General features: G+C 38.2%; 1 protein-coding gene across 8 annotated transcripts in view; it reads right to left on the bottom strand.

Annotated features, from left to right (window-relative positions):
• CD44 (CD44 molecule (IN blood group)) overlaps positions 1 to 21056 on the bottom strand; it is an 87770-nt gene that overhangs the window by 14402 nt on the left and 52312 nt on the right. For 2 of the 8 annotated variants that reach the window (XM_070427780.1, XM_070427781.1), the window contains exons 6-12: positions 17639 to 17764; positions 14968 to 15081; positions 14388 to 14504; positions 8708 to 8836; positions 5698 to 5799; positions 3526 to 3615; positions 2530 to 2724 (exon numbers count right to left, since the gene is read on the bottom strand). The exons of 1 other annotated variant lie outside the window; for it this stretch is intronic. In XM_070427780.1, coding sequence (XP_070283881.1) covers positions 2530 to 2724; positions 3526 to 3615; positions 5698 to 5799; positions 8708 to 8836; positions 14388 to 14504; positions 14968 to 15081; positions 17639 to 17764 — 873 coding nt within the window. The remainder of the gene's footprint in view (positions 1 to 2529; positions 2725 to 3525; positions 3616 to 5697; positions 5800 to 8707; positions 8837 to 14387; positions 14505 to 14967; positions 15082 to 17638; positions 17765 to 21056) is intronic. 5 more of the 8 variants (XM_070427782.1, XM_070427784.1, XM_070427785.1 and 2 more) reach the window with 5 other exon arrangements.

The raw sequence follows: 21056 nt of genomic DNA, 5'->3' as shown, positions 1-21056 counted from the left end.
TCTTAAGGGTAAGCATAAAGACTGAGAAAAATTGGAAGAAATGAGCACTTTTTGAATTTTGAAAGAAAACAAAAAATGAGAGTTGGATCCCATATTAATCATTTAATCCATGGAGAACCATGGAAATCTGTTGGCACCACCATGGAATATAGAAGAAATGAGAGTACATGGATATCAATTTTGTAGAAAGCATTTTATTTACTAACAATAATCTATGTCATCTTTCTAGGCTACTATAACTATTTAAATTGCCACTTAAAATTTAAATTCATTATGTTGCATGATGGGCCTCATTTTGCTAAGAAAAATTAGGCAATGCTCTAAGGTTCACTTCTATAGATAAATACTTAAAATGATACTTGGAAATTTTAATGATTGAGGGTAGAACCATGTTGAACAAAGAACCAAAGGGTGTGAGGGGTTCTGTCATGCCAATATTGCCAAGGTTTTTTCTAAGACTATTTTCCTTGAAGCTTGTGTTCAAGTAACCCTAGTGTTCAAGTAATCCTTTTTTATTTACTAACTAGAGGTCCGACGCACGAAATTCGTGCAAGAGTAGGCCTTCCTTCCACTGGCTGCTGGCACCAGCTTCCCTCTGGCACCCAGGACCCGGGCTTCCCTTGCAGCCTCAGTTTCGTCCAGAAGGTCATCTGATCTAATTAGCATATTACACTTTTATTATTATAGATGCCACATTCATATAATTTTCATTATTACATATTGTTGTAATTCCATTTCATTATTAATTATTGTTCATTTCATACTGTGCCTAATTTTTATAAATTAAACTTTATCAGTAGTCCCTCCTTATTTCTGGGATGGGCAGCCGAGGAAAGAGGCCATGCAAGTGACATTCTGGTTTTCTGTCACCACAGCAGTCATCTGTTTTATATATATATATATATATATATATTTTTTTTAAATATATTTTATTGATTTTTTACAGAGAGGAAGGGAGAGGGATAGAGAGTTAGAAACATCGATGAGAGAGAAACATCAATCAGCTGCCTCCTGCACACCCCCTACTGGGGATGTGCCGGCAACCCAGGTACATGCCCTTGACCGGAATCGAACCTGGGACCCTTCAGTCCCCAGGCCGACGCTCTATCCACTGAGCCAAACCGGTTTCGGCTGTTTTATATATTGAGTTCTCATAAGATTTATTCTTCTTTGGGGAGGGGTGGGAAAGAACTTACGCTACAAAAAAAAAAAAAAAATTACAGTCGTTCCTCCTTATCTACTGGGAATACGTTCTAAGACCCCCAGTGGATGCCTGAAAAGTGTGGATAGTATTGAACCCTATATATGCCATTTTTTTCCTATACATACAAACCTATGATAAAGTTTAATTTATAAATTAGGCACACTAAGAATTTTTACAACAACAATAATGAAATAGAACAATTACAACAATATACTATAATAAAAGTTATGTGAATTGGCGTTAGGGAGTAAAATAAGGGTGACTTGAACACAAGCACTGCAATGACATGATTACGGAGATGGCTATTAAGTGGCTAAAGGGTGAGTAGCATATATAGTGTGGATACATGGGACAAAGTGACGATTCACAGGTGGAGACAGAGCAGGACGGCATGAGATTTCATCAAACTACTATGCATAGCACACAATGTAAAGTATGAATTATTTCTGGGATTGTTCACTTGATATTTTCAGACCACAGTTGATCATGGGTAGCTGAAGCCATGGGGAGTAAAACCCTGGATCAAGGGGGGACTACTGCATGTTTAAAATCACTCATCTTTAATAGGCCTTAGTGGTAAGAAGTACTTGAATAACCAGAAGGAGAGGATTTTAGTTTCTTAGCCAGAGTAGGTATGTTCCAGTTCCTTTTTCTACAATGTCAGTTTTTTAATGCAAATGGAGAAACAAACAAAAAAGCAGAAGTAAGGAGGACTGTTTGAGAAAACAAATCTCATTCTGGGTCCATGTCCAACTTAATTGAATGTCATCTTCAGCCATCTATTTGCCACTACAACAAGAGAGATATACCTATTCATCAATAGTTGGTTCTATCATAAAATTTTAAGTGTGCATCATAATTAGAGATTTATCTACAAGCCCTTTACTAAAAGTAAAATTCACCAAATCCATTACCAATAGGAGGTAATACTTTCAGAGCCAAGGTATTAGTATATGGAAATTATTCACATGTTGGGTAAAACCTTACTAAATAGGCAGCATGTTATTAGTTGAATCAAATAAAATAGCTAATATTTAACTTCTTTGACCTACGAAACTATCAATTTCACATGGATCAACTTAATATATCACAAGACCAGAAACAAGGCAAAGAAAGAAATTCTGCCATAACAACCAAGTCACAAGAATAAATAGGAATGACATCAGCAAATGAAAGCATTCTTAATCTCAACTAAGTCTAAGTTTACTTGCACTAGAATGATGACATGATTAAAAACCCTTCCCAAGTCACAAATAAGCCTAATCACAGCCTACACAGAAAACGTCCCCTATAACATGAAAGTATGTGTTGTTTTTCTACATTACCTGGCAAGGGACCATCAACATTAACGTTGGAATCTCCATCAACAGTAACTTCAGTAACTCCAGGGGACTCAGTGTTAACAGGGGTCACTGGGATGAGGGTTGTGTACTCCTTTGTGTCTGGGGAATGAGGAGTATAACCTCCCACTGAAGTAGCTGAGTCTTCAGGAAGATGTCCACCTCCGCCATCATGCCTATCTGTGTAGAGGTGGAGTCTATGGTGAACCGACATCTGTAAGGCCACCACCCATCGTGTGCTTGTCCTTAAAACATGCAATTACTGCAAAAGCTTCCCACTTGTTATTTGTGAACACAGAGCAAAAGATAGTGTGATCTACACTATTGCACAGAATCTATATTTTGCAATTGACAACACCTGGACATCACTCAACAGAAGAGATTTTGGTGATCCTAATACCCAGAGAAGACATTCGTTGTAACATCTACCTGGGTTGTTAAAGTGAGGATTATGCCACTACAACTGTGACCTTGAAGGCAACTCAGGTTCTAGATAATCTTGAGCTCTTACTCAATTGGACCCACCTATAATGAAGTGGAGGAAGCATATCTTTGAATTAAAAGGTAAATATGCTGTCTGAGATTGGAATAGCCAATGCAAGGATTCCCAGGCCTGAGGCTTTATTTTTTCCTTTTCCAGAAGGCACTGCTTCTTAATCACTAACTCCATGGTCCAGAGTATAAATGGCAAAATATTACAATTAATGCGAGGGAAATAGAAAGTAATATAATTCAGATCTTTATACCAATTATAAATCACAAATAAGCCATCTAAATCTAGAATTTAAGAAACCTGACCTTTAAGATTAAGACATATAGTTGCATTTCATGTACAATGGATTCTAAAAAGTCTTCAAAGCAGAAAAATCAGAGGCCCATCACCAGCACACCTTCTGATCAGAAGTAACAGCACAACAGCCAATGAATGCACCTCCACCAAAGACACTGTGCAAAGACACCCATAACTGAAGCCATTCTTACTGCTAGATGTTGGAGTGGACATCACTGGCTGGTCTTTATCTTCTGCGAAGCCTCCATGTGATGTAGAGAAGCTCTGAGTATGACTCTGCTCTGTTTCAATGAGGGATGAATCCAGCATTAATTTGAAGCCATAAAACAAATCCTGTTATTTTGCTGACAGAGAGGATCTTGCTATATATAGTGTTAGGTGAGAGCATAAGAATACCCAGGCTTGTGCATAACATTTTCATCTGATTGATAAAAACATACAACAGAATTCTGTTTTACTAGTTGGCTGTTAAGAGCCTTTGTGTTTTTTTTTTCCATATAATCAACAAAGATAATGTGCCAAACATGAAGCCTGAGCCAAAACTATGTCTATCCCAGATCATCCTGACCCAATGGTAACATTGCTTCCAGTCACCAAGGAAAACCAGAGTACACAGACACAGAGGAAGAGTAATGTTTGAATCCCAGTGTTCCCATGAGCAATCAAGAGCACCCAGTTGTGTGTCAAGTGGTATGATCGTAACCACAAAAGAGGAAGAAGTTCATCTAGTATAACTTGCTCAAGTAACTCAGATCAAATGTATAAAAGGAAATACGTTAGTCCCTCCTAAAGAACATTAAATTAAAGTTCCCATTTTACTCTATTATTAGGTTTTTGATCTCATCTGTGGATGAGGATTCTCATCACTGTGCTGAAACGCCAGGAAACGCTTGCCTGGGCAAACACAGGGCCCTCACTGTAGTCCATGCAATCTGAGGTTGAACCACTGCCCATATGTGAAATCGCTTTAACTGTTTTGAGTTAATTTCTTTTGTGTTCTTCTAAGAAAAGTACTGACCTCTGAGTTACAGGTGCAAGCACCCCATAAAGCACACCCATAAGCCATGTCCCACCACCAAGTAAACATTACAACCAGAAGAGAAACATCCACCAAATCCCAAACCAAACATCAGAACAAAAGTCAACAGGGACATAAAGTGGAAATACAAGACCCTCGATTGGCGGGACCATGCTTTGGCTTATCTGCATCCTATTTAATGCTTAACACGGTGCTGGTTACATTATTTTATTTATTTATCTTTATTGTTGAAAGTATTACAGATGTCCCCCTTTTCCCCCAGTGACCGCACTATTGTCTGCGCCCATGGGTTATGCATATTGTGCTAGTTACATTTCTGACAGTCAACACATGCTTGCTGACTTTTTCCTTTGTCTAAAGGGCACACATAAAGAACTCTGTCCATTATGTGCAGCAAGCAGTGAAATAAGGCCCTCTTAATTCTGGAACTCTTTCATAGTCTGTCAAGAAATTATGAATGACTTTAGGCTGATATCTAGGATAGCCCTGTACATATAATGAAAATTAAAGCTGTTAGAAGTTTAGCATTGCTTCTACCAGATGTTTAGGGATAGGAAGAAGCATTAGCAAATGTTCTCATTTTGTACCCGGGCCCTGCCACCTTTGTCAATTGTCAATAATATACCTTGCCCCTCTTCTATAGGATGATGTGATTTCCCTATTTTCTATGACTGTATGTCCCAAACTTGTCTTTTCACCACCATTAAAACAATCCTATCCCTCTTCTGCTTTGACTGAAGAAAATATGGGAATCAAAAGAAGGTGGTCAGTGCCCAGCCAGTGTGGCTCAGTGGTTGAGTGTCAACCTATCAACCAGGAGGTCACCCTTCAATTCCCGGTCACGGCATATGCTTGCGTTGCAGTCTTGATCCCCAGTAGGGTGTTTTTAACTCACTCTCCCTTTCCCTTGCTCTGAAATCAATTTTAATATATATATATATATATATATATATATATATATATATATATATATAATTTATTTATTTATTTTAAAAGGGGCTGGTCAGTTAAAATATAGAAAAATCACTGTTCTAGCCGTGGTCTTGGATGACATTACCATAACGACTTAGGGAAGGAAAATCAAGTTGAATGGAGTCGCACTTTTTTTTTTTTTTAAACATAAAGTCATTGACTCTGGAAAGTACCAAGAATAAAGGAAAATCACATTTAAAGACCTCCACCGAGAAAATATAGAAGAAATAAAGACTGATCCACAAAGCACTAAATACACCATTCCACCACCAAGCTCTGGATCTGGGCCAGTGTGAGCAAGAACTGAAGCAGGAACACAAGTCAATAAAGGGCTGAGTGTCGTTATCCTTACGAGTTGTCATTGGAACAGGTTCTGTCCTGTCCCAGTCTTCCACCAAATGTGTGTTTGAATCTGCAGAAGGCTGAAGTGTTGTACTCTGGCTGGAGTCCGTATCTGGAGGAATTAAATCATTGTTATAGTTGGATTTCCTAAACCACTACCTGACGGTGGTTGATGATCTAGAGCCAAATTATTCTCATATTCAAACCTGGATAAAAGGAAAGAAAGCATATACTGATTCATGTCTCCAGAATTGGAGTAGATTATGGCTTCAAAAGATCCCAAGAAGTAACTGGCTTGCATTGAAAGGTTGAGTTCTAGGAAAGCTACAATTTTTTGCTTATTTTTGCCGAGTCTGAAAGGACTTCAAATGAGCACATGATGGGCCTCTCAAACCTTGCAGAAACACACACATAAACCAGTGTTGACTTGTCCCACTCCATACACATTGCCTTTCTTATAGGCACATGGGATCTGACACATGGAGAAAGGACAGAGTGTGCTGGTTCAGGCACCATTCTGTCACACACACACCCTTACTTGGCAAAATAACTTTTTTATCAGCCCTCTTCCCTCCTTTGGTCTCTTCCACTTTATAAAGGGAACATGCAATAAAACATAAACTCATCACCCACTACTACCTAAGTAGAAGCCACAGGAAGTATTCAGGGGCAAGGAATAAGAAGCCATGGATATCAGTGAATCAGTCATCCTGTCAACACAGATATGTGGTGCCTTTGGAAATTAATATGTACAATGTTGAGCGGTACAGAAATTTCACTAAAATATTTGCAAATGCTTTTTTAATGATGACCACAAATCAATTCTGTTGAAATAACAAGTCCTGAGTGAAGTAAAGGCCAAATAACCTATAAACACCATCAGTATTGTTGGCTTTCCGATCAAAGTCCACCCACACTGCTGCCTCTAGAGAGATTTAATCAGTTCCAGATGACTCCAGAGGGGAAAAAATGGAATATCGGGCACCCATACCTACACTGCAGCCCTTACATACAAAAGAAAAGAAAAATCAAGATCTTTGGAGGGAAAAAATCCCAGATTTCAAAAAAGAGGAAAGGCTAGCTAACCCAAATCAAAACCCCAAATGGCTATTTTCCCAGAAAGAGTCCTGTCTGTTGATGGTCTCTAGACACTCTCGTTTACCTTCCCTGTTATCAGTATCTTTCATGAGGTAGCACACTGTTCTATAGTTTGAGCCAATGTGATTGTCCTTATCATGTTCATCAATTTAATGGAATCTCTTTCTGTTCATCAGTATGGAGACTTAACACTGATTCTGAAGTTATTTCACTGTGGCTTGGTTTTCCACTAGTATTATATAATCAGAGCCTCCAGCAGCCACATGCATAAACATGTGTGCGGTCTGCATGTGGCACTTCAGCCACTCAACATGATGGCCACAGCCTCGCCATTCCAACTCATCTTCCTTTATGACAAGTGGATCGGTTCACTCTAACAAATTTGTTTCTTGGCTTTCCTTCCTTTATGCTTCTTCTTATACGAGTTTTCCTACAAAAACTTTCCCTGACTTTCTTTCTCTGACTATGCAGGATTTCCCCTCATTTTCCAAAGACCAGATCCAATCCACCTTTCTCTGATGCTCCCTGGAGGGTCCTCTGGATTTCTCTGGTGTTATTGTTGGCAACATTCACTTGACATCTACTACTTGCTCTCTCGTATTGTTAGATATATTTTGGTGCTCAATGTTTTCTTTTCCTACTTAAATTTTAAGTTCCTTAAGAGCATGGACCATGAATTGTACATTGTTGTGGCTCCACAATGCCTTGCACATTAGTCAATACTTAATGTCAATGTTGTTTTTAATCACTAGTAATTTGGCAATATCTGTTCATTAGTATTTGGGAATGACAAAGGGGGTTCTAAAGATACGAAACCATAAAAACTGTTCAATTCATTTTGGAGATAACTTTGTTCAATTCACTACCAAGCGACATGGTCATTGTGCTCTTGGAACTCATTTCAATAAAGTTCATGTTATGCATGCCCTTCATAGCTTGGATCCAGATTACACAACGCTATGAGTAATAATTCACAGCCCCATATTGGTTCTTTGATTTATCTCCCTTTTTGGAATGTTACATTTTTGTGACCAAGGCATTTTGTTAAAGAACAAAACAAAACTTGAGTAACTCTTCATGGGTATAAGAAGGAACATGGATTCTTTAAGTTAGTGAAGCCTGAAAAAAGGGCATCATCTCCTACCAGCTCTTGCAGATTCTCTAGGGAAAGTTGTCATCTGTTCCGATAAAGGAAGACTTCTTTTTAAATATAAAAACTGGTCAAATAAAATCACAACCCTCCATTCTTACAGAACTACAACCAGTATCTTTTTTATTCTCTCTCTCTCTCATTTAATTCTGTTTTTTAATTGCTTATGGGTAAAGATGAATGATGTTTAAGAAAACAGAGATTTCATTCTGTGTCCATTTATAAAATTCACAAACATTTATCGAGGGCCAAGATTGGTCTAAATCTTAGGTCACAGGGTGCCATATTTATCTCTAAATGTGGTAAGAGTAAACAATAAAATTTTCTGAGCTTTTTCATTATTTCTTCAGAAGGAGCACTCACCAATTTTTTTACCTCTGAGATTTCTCTGCCAGAGACAAGTTATATCTTTGAGTCTACAGTAGAAATAGTCCCTGAATCCATCACTTTACTCTTTTAAAAGCCCTGCACTTAGGAGTCAATGAAAAAGGACTCTTGAGACTGCTCCCTCTTCAGAGAAAATGACTTTCACTCCTCTCATTTTAGGACCAATTCTCCTTTAACTCTCCTGCCAAATTCTTCCCTCTCAGCTCAGCACTTCAAATTCAGATAAATGGGCATATCACTTCTACAAAGGAAGCAAATTTTTGAAGAAACTTCAATTTCCTTCTTAGGAAAGTAGAGTGGTCTAAAACCAAGGGCTTATTTCTAGGAAAATAGCCATTTGTAGGCTTTGCCAAAACATAATATAAAAAGGCTCAGAGGCTATTACCGATTCTGCTTTCTGTTTGATGACCTCGTCCCATTGGATGTGAGATTGGGTCCAAAAAATAAGTCCAGGAACTGTCCTCTTCACTCGGTGTTGTCGTTCTCTGATTTGGATGGGTGTCGTGGGCTGAGACTGGTGTGACCATGCAGTTCAAGCAATTGTCAAAGTGTTAATTGACATCTGACCAGGGATACACTGATTTTTTTAAAAAATGTACTTTTTTTTTATCTGAATAAGACAACGAAAACATCTTCCTGGTATCGAGGGCCAGGAAGTTGCATAAACACAGAATGTTTTAGCAGGTATAGTTAGTTCATTTATGCTCCTTTTCTTAGCAAGCAGCATGTGAACTGAAGGATACAAAAGCATTAATGACTTCTCCAGTGGACAGGAGATGAGTTACAGACATCAAGTGAAGATGAAAAAGTAGTTCTTGACCCATGCCAGGTCGCCACCATCCCCCAAAGGAGGAAGTATAAGAGTCCAAGCACATGATGTCATTCCAAGACAACCACATCCTAGTGAAATGCACATTAGGATGGTAGAGTTAGAGAAGGAATCAGGTAACAGCTTCTCATGAGATAAACATAAAAGTAAGTGCCATTATCTCAAAAGCATGAATGAAATCCATTAGAAGCATTACATTTTTTTTTTTAAATTTAGAAGCGTTACCTTTTAACAATGAGATTTATGGCATAAATGACATGTAAGAATTGTAGCACATGCTTTTGCTTCATCCCGTGCCAATGAAGAAGTATAGGTAGAAAAGATTACAACAGTAGCCCCTTAGCAACAACCAACCACACCGCATAGCCAGTCACTGAATCCGTTGCTCTGCCAGGAATGCATTCAGGAGTTGCCACACACAGGAAGTACATTATGCATTATATTCCATATCGCATCGCCAATGGAAACATGGGGATATCTCTCACTGACACCAAGTGAAAATATCATTCTTAAAAGGAACTCATGTTCTTTTATAAGGCAGGGTGTATTTCAATGTTTCTGTGATGCACACAAAAGAATCATGCATAGGAACTCACAGAGTCAAGTTATCTGGCCTCACTTAGACATGGTGACAAGACTTGAGTCCAATTTGCACAATCCCACAATTCAAGAATAGAGAATGTATTTGTTTTATAAATCTGGGGGGGGGGGGGGCTTGTATAATCAAGGAGAAATCTCCAAACAGACATGGCAAAAGGGCCAAATGACATCAGACAGGTATTTTTATCAAGATCTCTGGCTTCATTTCTTCAAACATTGGGGTTCTGACCATATGTTTCTTCACAGAATTTATAGAACTGTGCTGTAAAGTGTGGACCCACATCATAGAGTAGATTCATTTATAAAACCAAAGGGAGTATTTTATAAGATCAGAGTCTCTGCTACAACCTTACCAGGGAATGCCCCAAACTAGATCTGAAAATGCCATACACAAGGGCATATTGTCTGTGTCTCCTTTATGGGGATTTGTTACAAGCATTTAAGGGATGGCTCTGTGTTGACCGTACCATAACTTATTAAGGAAACTTAACATCTTGTGACAATTCCTTCAATATCTTATTTGTTCAATGTTCTCAATGTTCAACATGTAACCCAAGAGGAAGTTTCCGCCCAAGCTTACTTGTTAAACCATCCATTACCAGCTGTCCCTGCTGTTGAATAAGAGTTCTTTGGGCGTTTGGAGATATTCCCCATGCCCTCCATTTGCAAACCACTGCTCTTTCTGGGTAGATATTTCTGCTGTTGCACTACTAGGGTCTGCCTGGGCTGTGTGAAGAATTTCAACTGTGAGCCATTATTGTTCAATTTCCTCACCAACAAATATCTTTCTACTTTACATATACATGTGGGATAGAAGGCAGAAAAGAAAATCAGGAAGAGAGAGAGAGAGAGAGAGAGAGAGAGAGAGAGAGAGAGAGAAGAAGAAGAAGAAGAAGAAGAAGAAGAAGGAGGAGGAGGAGGAGGAGGAGGAGGAGGAGGAGGAGGAGGAGGAGGAAAGAGAAGAGATATATCACTGGTAGTCCAAAAGGGATATTAGAAATCAAATGGCTCAATCTTTTAATTTTTCAGATGGGAAAACTAGGGCCCAAAGAAGATTTGATTTGCTCAAAGTCATATAGCCAGATTGGCACAGTCAGAACTATACCATGGATTATGAATTCCACTATTCTTATTTTACTAGAGTCTATGACTTCATAGATCTTGTCTGAGAGAATTGCTCAGATAATTCAAATCTTTGCTCCAGTGATTTTATTACAAGGAATATATATATATATGACTAATAAGCAAAGTATCCCCTCGGGAGTTCAACTGGGAGACCAGGAGTTCAATCACTCACTATGGTGTATGCTGACCACCACAGGGTGGCACAGAACGAAGGAAGGCTCCGGCCAGCAGCCAGAAGGCCCTGATCGGCCCTGACCCTACCCGTGCATGAATTTCGTGCACTGGGCCTCTAGTATTAACAATAGATGACAAAAGAGACTAGTAGGAAGCCTTCTGAAATGGTGGTCATGTGACCCATCATCACAGGCACTGGAAATGCACCAGCAGTGGATTTGCCCAGCATGGAAGATGCTAGGAATGACTGGTATTCCCCTCCACTGGCACATTGTGAGGTTATACCTATGTGGCATCTAAAATTGCCACACTTACAGCAAAACTAAATTTTCTAACAAAAATTTACTTTCTAACAAAATCTATTCAATGGAAGAAAATTATTCTCACTAGTTTGGCATTATATACACAATAGGAATGTGTGACAGGTTTAAAATTTCAACCTTTGTTTTGCAATTGTCCAGTTTTAAAAGGACAAAACAAATAGAATGAAATTATATCAGGATGCCAACAGGGAAATTAGAAAGGCACTTACATTTTCTTCTAAGGCAACTAATAGCAAATGTTTAGTTCTCAAGAAAAAGAGAGTTTATAAACTGGCCGAGTTGAAGTACACTTTGCAATTTGTAGAACTGATTGAATTTCATTATTTTAGAAAATATGTGTAATTTTATAGTAGCAAAAATATTTTAAAAATAAAACTTATTGCCCTAGCCAGTTTGGCTCAGTGGATAGAGCATCAGTCTGCGGACCAAAGGATCCCAGGTTTGACGCCAGTCAAGGGCATGTACCTTGGTTGCAGGCTTTTCTCAGCCTGGGCCCTGTTCTGGACGTATGCAAGAGGCAACCAATCGATGTGCTTCTCTCACATCAATGTTTCTCTCTGTCTTTCCCTCTCTCTAAAAATCAATGGAAAAATATCCTTGGGTGAAGATTAACAAAAAAATAAAAATAAAACTTATTGCCCAGCCCTGTGGCTCAGTGATTGAGAATCGACCTATGAACCAGGAGGTGATCGTTTGATTCCTGATCAGGGCACATGCCGGGGTTGTAGGCTTGATCCCTAGTTGGGAATGTGCAGGAGGCAGCCAATCAATGATTCTCTCTCATCATTGATCTCTCTCTCTCTCTCTCTCTCTCTCTCTCTCTCTCTCTCCACCTTTACCTTCCTCTCTGAAATCAATAGAAATATATTTTTAAATAAATAAATAAAACTTATTGTCTTCGTTCTACCCTAGCACTGGGGTTCACTTGTTATCAGTTGGGAGGGAAAAAGACCTCAAAATCTTAAGTTTTACTTCCACTGACTGAATCACTGCCTCCTGACAAGTAATGAAGTTAGAAAAACCACTGAGTGCAATTATAAACAAGAAAATTCCACCCAAACATAATCTGTCGATTCAAAGTTTTTAAATGCACGCACACATGAGCATACACTACACACGCACACACACACAGTACTCTATATGTCTTCTATCATTATCTTTATAAACAACATGATCCTTTAAATACCCAGTAACCCTACTGTTGTTTTCAACATAGGGGTTAACCGAGTAGGATTCCACTGTAAAATATAAAGGTTGACTCTGTTCTAGGTGTAATGTTCTTATTCAATAAGACTTTTTACATTTATTTAACTATATGCAAATTCTTAGAACAAGAATAAATTAAATGTTTGGATCTTTGCATAATTTTTCCAATTTTTAAATTATTACATCCTTACTTCATACTTGAGTTTTGTACTATAATCAAAAAGAGGGTCATTTATGTATAACACTCAAGGGCTTTATCAGTTTTCCCCAGGGCCTTTCCTTAGACCTGTGACATAGCCACATAATTCTTTGATATGTCTATTGTGCTGTAATATTCCCTTGATAAAGTCCAGAGGTCACCACCAGAATCTCTTTGTTTTGCAAGTGCTGATAAAAGAATTGCTGAGGCTGGTGCTGCTTTCCCTCTGGGAGGTTCTGCTGTGTCTGGTTTTTCAACTACCCTTCAGTAATGATACCCCCTCACCCCCCACCACCACCTTTTGACAATAGGCTCATGAATTCCAAGCTTTTTAAGTAGCTTTCTGCTTTTTAAGTACAAATTGTCTAAAGTAATCTCTAAATATAGTATTGGGTCCCAAAGAGGACTGGTACAGAATACCATTCTGTTTTTTGTTTGTTTATTCTTGCATGTGTTGTTTTTTTTAAAATCTGTAATTATTTATTTTTTTGACAGAATCCCATTCTGAAGAGTTGACTTCTTATTTCCTTCTTCTATCAGAAAACTCTGTTCTTAACTCAGTCCATAATCCTCATGCATGTAGCAAATCTATCAGGTAAGTAGTGAGGTGTAGGCGTGTTAGATGTATTCAGTGCAATATCCAGGACTTATTAACCTATGTCTTAACTGATGTCTGAAATGTTTCTTTTGTTATCTGAGGAACATCCCTCAAACCATGGACTCCCAAACCCCTTTGGCTTCTCCCTTTGGATTCTAAGTGGATGTTTCTTACATTTTTGCTTTAGGAATATCCAAGGCCATAGGAATGATGGTTGAGGCATAGTTTTAAAAATGCTACAAGCTGTTATCCTAAATTAAAGCTTCTTTTATTCCAAACATGTTAGGCATCTCTCCAAGAAACAGATGAAAGAAGAATATATACTTCCTATTTTTTTTTTTTTTTTGTCCTTTCCTCATTGTCTAGTAGTGAGTGAGACTTGAGAGTGTTTTAGAAAACCTGAGATATTTGCACATAAGTAAAATTGATAGCAGAAAATATGTCCCCAAGTTACCCTGGGCTTAAAGACAGAGAGAGAACAGGCATAGTTTTCATATATAGACCATCAGAGCTATTAACTCTCCTCCAAGGAGTACAGGGATGCCTTTCTATAATGCAGTGAGGAAGAGAATGTGAAGAAGACACTGCATTCGTAAGAGACTTCATAGAAAATAGGATTCCAAAGATCACGGCACCAGTCAAGCTTTCTTTCAAGGCGCCACTACTAAGCACTAACAGAATACACTCTTCACTATACATTTTCATAAACACATACAAGTCACCCAACTGGAACCTCTAGGAATCTTTGACACAAAAACCTCATCTCAGATATTTTTCAAGTTTCACTTTTTAAGTATGTTGTCTTTTTGGGCAACCTGGCAAGTTAGCATTTTTCTTCCAATTTCTAAGACTGGTGTGTAGATTTGACAGCTCTTCGTGCTCTGGGGATTTAAAAAAATGTACTGTGTGGAAATAGAAGATGTGGCCATGTCTAAAAATAGTCTTCCCTATTCTGTGGAATGGCTTCACTGGCTCATCTCACCCAGAACTGCTGACCACCATCCTTCTTACTTGTGCTTGTAGAATGCTGGGTCGTCGCTTCGTCATGATGTTCATGGTGAGTGAGAGGAGACTGTGCCTCCTGGGTCCAGTTTTCTCCATAATCACTGGTGCCACTTCTGTCCACATCTGTTGTGATGATGTTTATATACACTGTAAATTTTTATCAACCAAATTGATGGTTCTGTTCTTCCATTAAAGTACATGATATTTAAGAGTTCAATGCCTGAGCATCTACTATCAATACTTCTGAGTGACTTCACTAATCTCTCGCAAGGAAAGAAACCACTGGGCACGGAATTTCTTAAAGATGACAATTTGTTATTCCACCATAACCACTTTCTCAAGGGCAACACCATAAACCATTTTAATGTATTCATTCTTATAATGGAGCAACATAAAATATCTTGCGCCCAGATGGAATGATTGATAAATGACCCCTAAGTTGAATTGAGTATCGTCATGAAAGTTCTCTAAGAATTTGTGATGAGATATTAACTATATTTCCCACTGTGTCCTGTCAATTGACCTTTGCAGCATCATAAACTTTGAGGGAAAAAATATCTTTAATTAAGAACGCATATCCCATTACCAGTCATCCTTGTGGTTGTCTGAAGTGATACTTCTGGGTTTAAAAAGCCTGGGCTCCACTGGCTCCCATTCCGGTTCTGGGTTGAGTGGTCAGAAACCCGTGGTGTGGTTGAAACTGTGGTAATGATGATGAAGTTATTAGGAAAATGGTATTTCTTGAGCCTTCACCACCTGCTTTGCACTTTGGTCTGTCCAGTGAATCATCTATACCAGTTTGTATAGATGGTTGAGTGGAAATGGAAGGAAAGGAGAGAGGGCCTTCGGCTTGGTCCAGCCATATTGTTAAGCATCTCAGTGTCCTTTGCATTCTGTCATAGAATACTTTGGGGCCAGAACATGAGATCTTCTGGAGAAAGAAGCCAAAGAAACTGCAGCAGGAAGAAGAAAGCTTTGGAAACACCAGCCCTCCACCGAGGATAACCAAAGACCAGCAGAGCATTGCCCATCCATGCAGTCGGTAATGTCCCTTTGCATTTGAAAGCCCAAGGAATTTGTATCATTGGCAAGCGCACTACATGTAGATCCTCAGGATGAAGAGGTAGGTACCTGGAAGTTATACCATGATGATCACTTTATTTCACTTCTAGTTTTGGTGGGGAAAGAAATACTCTGGGCATCCAGAACTTTCCTATAGGTGATTCTAAGAAAGATTATCTACCCATAATAGCCATATGATTTAGCTATACACTTCTGAATATTTATCAAACACCTATGATATGCTCATCAAATACAAAGCATTTAACCAGCAAGCCATTCACAGCCATTGGTGGGGGAGGGGGAGAGGAGACGGCGGGGGAGCAGAGAACAAGAGGAATAGATTCAGTAGGAAAACACCATACGGAACCAACCACCACCATCACAGCAGCTCCCCAGGGGGGGAAAAAAAAGAAAGAAAGAGTCATATATCCACCAGTGCTCTGATACTGTCACCCAAATGATAGGGCTAGAATAGGAGACACACCCGACAGAAGGATTATAACAAAATCAGAATCAAAATCTTTTGTGGAAAGGTTATTGGCAAATCCATCCTGTTCTTTCAAACTTTATATTGATACCCAAATAATACAAAACTCTTTTCAGAACTATATTACTATCATCTCTATTTCACAAGTTAAGAAAATCAGGTTTAGTATCATTGACCACATTCGCAATACGTATGAAAGAAGTGGCAGCTTTCACACCCTTACAGAAGAGAGAGGCATCCTGTTGAATTATGTGCACAGGTGCCAAGCAGAAAAGTGAAATGAAATTGGAAAATATACCACAAAGATGAAAAATATCAAGGGAAGTTTTCCTCTGGGGTGTGATCATACAATTTATTTTTAGGTCCATCTGTTTGGATTGCCACCCAAAACGTGTTTAGTTTCTCATGTTTCAAGACCATCTCCTTGTTGGTGGCCCCACCTGGAAGATGGGGCCACATCCTAAATCAGGAGACAGGGTAATAATAAAGCTCCAGTGTTTCTGGTTATTTGGCTTTCTTCCTGAAGATACTAGAAAGAGTTTCCTTGTTTCATAGACTAACCTCTGCAGAGGTGTCCAGGCTAAGGAGTATACCATAATGCATTTAGTTTATCTCAAGTTTTTCTTCTAACAATGCAATATTTTTAGATGCTTTTAAAGCCTAAGCTATTTTGGGGGGCGTGGGGGGAGGATCTCTCCCTCCCTGAGTGCTGTCCATTTGGAGATGATACTCTCAGATTAGAATGGACAGGACCCAAAACAGCTCATGTGGCACCCTAAATGGACACCTTCTCTAAGGAAAAGCAGAGCTGTTAGGAAATCTAGTCCAGGATTCTCATGTCTGTTTGGCAGTATCCTAGATCATTACAGGTCTGAATAGAAAACTCAGTCATCTGACAGAATATTAGACCAATCATTGTATTTTTAAAGGACATTTTTCATCTCAATTCCACCTCATTTCTCAAAAAGTTTTATAGTTGTCACAAAGTTGAATACTATTATGCAGTGGTTTCACTACTTGTTCTTAATAATTGGCACTGTTAAAGCTCAGCTGACATTTGTCCTTTGCTTAAACGTCTTTCTGTTATATTGGTGCCCAATTTGTTTGTTAAAACTTTGGATTTATTCCCTTGACCTCAACCAGGTTTTGATTAACTAAGACAATTCTTGAGTTCTAGTTCCGTTGTTTAAGCCTTTCTAGGTCTTTCTAAGTCTTTAATTTAGGATCATCTACAACTTTGATTTACTATCCTTCCAATCACATTCTCAAGTCCATCTCTTCGATAGACCATAAAAGTTCCTTGAAGGCAAGAGCTCTGGCTTTTTTCATATTTGTGTGACCAGCACCTAGCACAGTGACTACACAATGAATATTTATTGTAATATTTTACTGTGCCATTTTCTGACAAAGTTCAATAGTTCAAAAAAATCTGTAGCATCAGACCACATAAATAAACCAGGAAGAACATGAGGCACTAGGAATTTTATAAAATATGTTTTTCCCATTTCTCCTCCAAGTACAGTTTGGCTTCCATTAAAAAAAATCTATTTCTTCCTTTAAAATCTCATCAAGGTATAACCAAGGTGTGGTCAGAGGCTTATGCTCATTGTTCATATTAACTGTTTCCCAAAAGAGATACTATTGGGTATCACTCAGATTAATTGGTAAGCCTTGCATAAATGGTTCTACTGTAATTGATTATCCTTACTGGTGCTGGAGATAAAATCTTCATCATCATCAATGCCTGATCCAGAATGAATGGGGTGTTTGTCTCTTTCATCTTCATTTTCTTCAGTTGGCTTCCAACCTGCTGTGATGATATTTGAATCCGTACCTGTTGTGGTGATTTGCATTAGTAGCTGAGCTGGATGCCAAGTAACCCACTTGACAAAGGAAGAAAATCAGGCACAGAATGTACGATGGAATTCCCAAGATTATAAGAGGAAACTGAAACATTTGACGCATATACCCCTAAGTTATCATATCTTGGTCTCTGAAGCTAAACTATAGATCTAAAAACAATTTTCTATTATCTTTACAACTGGACATTCTCTTTAAGAAGTTAAAGAATAAATATAGACACAACCAAACCAAAGAAGTAAAAGAAATGAAAGGCCAATAAACACTCCCTCATGCTTATAGAGACACTTATTAACTTATGAAGCACATGTCATTAAAGCCAGGACTCCCAGAATAGAATGGAAACGTTTCACATGTGCCTATTTGCTTTGTCAAGCTACTTTCAAAAACCCTTGGACTCTAAATACATCAGTCTTTTCTAAAATCCCATAGTTGTATTCACAATTTGCTAATTCATTTTTATCTTCTCTAGCATCATATCAGTGTACTGTAAAGGCAAATGAAAGCTACACTGCAGTTCCCAACAATACTTTAGCATACAGGGATGGAAAAGTCAGTTAATTAAGAGAAGTCATAGCTAGCATTTGTTAGTCAACCCTTCTGATCGTCTAAAGTGGACAGACTGTAGCCAGGATTTGGAGAAATCTCCCTCTTCTCCTTTTGGAAGCAATCACAAGAAAGACGGAAACCCTCCACCTCTTATCCATGGTTACTGCAGAAGACGTCTCTTTACGCAAAGGGTTTCCTACATTTTGAATCAGATTCACACTATCTTTTTGGAATGAACATTTATCTTTTCATCTGTTAGTATCTACCCCAAGAATAGTTCCACTGATCAAAATTTGCTATATCTTGTTAGCTCTAGCTAGGCTATTGTATTTTTCCTCATGAAAAGTAAAAAATGTCAAATGACTTTAATCATTGTAGAATACCTTTCAGAGTCAAAATTTTGTCTGTCATCAAGAAATACCTGGCTCCTTTTCACAATCCCCTTATTAGCCTCCTCCTGGGCTATCTTAATTCTATAGAGTGGAAAGAAGAAATGTGCTTAATAGTGCTATAAAATCAAACACATAGATCTCAGAGCTCATGATCCTTCTAACATCATTGCAAACATTTGTGAAACCAGAATGGACTGTGGACTTTGACAGTATCCCCAAAGTCAATGAGAATTATTGAAGACTGTCAAGAAAACCTATGAAATGAGATAATAATAACGCATTTCCAGCCATTACTGTTGTTGTGTGAAGATGGTTCTTAGACTCTGATGGTTGAAACAACCATGAAAACCAATCCTCAGCTTCTCACCTCTTGGTTGTAGTTTTGGGAGTTGTACCACTAGTGCTCATCAAAGCTGTTGCAACCATAATTGAATGGATTGCTGAAAGGTTAATTATCAGTTCCTAAGAAATAGCATCGCATATGCTTTTACTCTTTTTCTACTCAAGAGAATTATCTACACTTGATATCGATGGAGAAAAGAAAGGGAAAAAGCACAGAAGTTCCATTTATTTCAGAGGCCCAAATTGGAGTTCATAGGATGTCAGAGATAGAAGGACCCTAAATTCATCTGATTCATGCTGCTCATCTCAAAGATGAAAAAACTGTGCTGTACAGATCTTGACTTGTGTGAAGTCAGAAAACTAAACAACAGGGAGGTCTCAAGAGGAGCATCAAAGCTGTCTTTGTATTTTGAAAGGCTATAATGTAAAAAAGGAATTAAATTTTTTGTCTGTGCTCCCAAAAGGCTAAATTGGGACCTGTTGTGAGAATTTGGGGGAGATGACTATTCCTCCAGATGTTGAATTTAAAAAAGTTAACAATCTGAACTACCCAACAATGAGCTTCTTCATGAAGAATGATGTGCCCCATCATCAGAAAGATCACTTAGGAGGAAAGTTGTGTGAGAGATTAAATGATTAGAAGTTTTGATGGAACTAGACCATTTAAGATCTCCAAATCTGAGCATCTATAATTCTAAAACTCAGCTCTTCATCTTAGCCCTTCATCTTCTGCACATTCTATCTTGGCCAAGCAATATCATTCTCCAAGAATTTGGGATATGATATATCTGTGAGCAATTCCAGACACATAATCCCAAATACACAGAAGGATGACACAAGAAGTGAAAATGGAAAAAGCGGAGATGCCTTTCTGCTTTTTCCATTTAGAGTCCAAACCCTCTAGCAATCTTGCCATGGTCACGTTTTATATTGACACTATATTTTGCACAACAGAGCAGGACATTTTGAGTTCCAGTTTTGAAAAGAGGAAAATCAATCAGGAAAGACAGAGATGAAGTAACCCAATGATCTCACTAACAAGACCAGAAGCAAGAGTCATGATTTGAAAACTATTAAAGACTGCCATTTCTGTAATCATGACGTGCATCAGAAGAACATTAGATAATGAGGACAAAATGAAAAAAGTTCAAGCAGAGAGACTGAAACCATCATTAAATTCCCAAATACAAAGGTAAGGTGAATTAGATTCCATTTTTCAGTTATCAAGAAAGTCCAGAAATGACCCGAGGTGAAACATTGATAAGACTGCTTCCTTCACAATGTTTATCCTATGAAGATGAACATTTCAAACATTTAAAATTAGCATATTGTTATTATGCAATATCTATCTTCCTCCTTCCCTCCTCCCTCTCTCCAGCATTATCTTAATCACCATGATATGCAGTCATAACAGTGGCACTATTTTCCTTACTTGAGCATTTGTCAAAATAACGGATATAGTTTATTCAATGTCGTTTTGATTACTCTCCTTCTGTAGAAAGAATACCTAATTATTTTGAAATATGACCAAATCCTCCATCAACGAAAGTTAATAAATGTAGACATGCTTGTAATCTCCCATTATTATAGTCTTTGAATCTTTTCCCACAAAAGCTCTCAGATCAAAATACTTTGCAGGAGCTTAGGGTTAACAGTCAAAGATCCAGGGAGCTTGTTAGAGGCCTAGATTCTGATGTAAAGCAACAGGTCACTTCCTGCACTTTGCAGTTGAGGTTTTAGATGTCCATATAATTATCTCAGGCCTACACGTTCCATCTGAAAATCAACATTTTCCTCTATGATTATTGACTGTGATAATTAGCAGAAAGTAGGAGTATGCATTTTCTGATAGGCTTTTTTTCTAGAGTGCTTGCTTTGAAGGATTCTTTTAAGGGAAGCCCCTAGAGAAACAATAATTCTGATTATTTGGCATGTTGATTAGGAGTATCGAATAGTATCCCAGACTCATAAATGAGATGGTAC

This window comes from Myotis yumanensis, unplaced genomic scaffold (genome assembly GCF_028538775.1).
Source record: "Myotis yumanensis isolate MYYU_CA2020_CCGP unplaced genomic scaffold, mMyoYum1.0.hap1 SCAF_10, whole genome shotgun sequence".
Taxonomy (NCBI): domain Eukaryota; kingdom Metazoa; phylum Chordata; class Mammalia; order Chiroptera; family Vespertilionidae; genus Myotis; species Myotis yumanensis.
The sequence above is the reverse complement of the archived record's forward strand: the minus strand, read 5'-3'. Positions and strand labels throughout refer to the sequence as shown.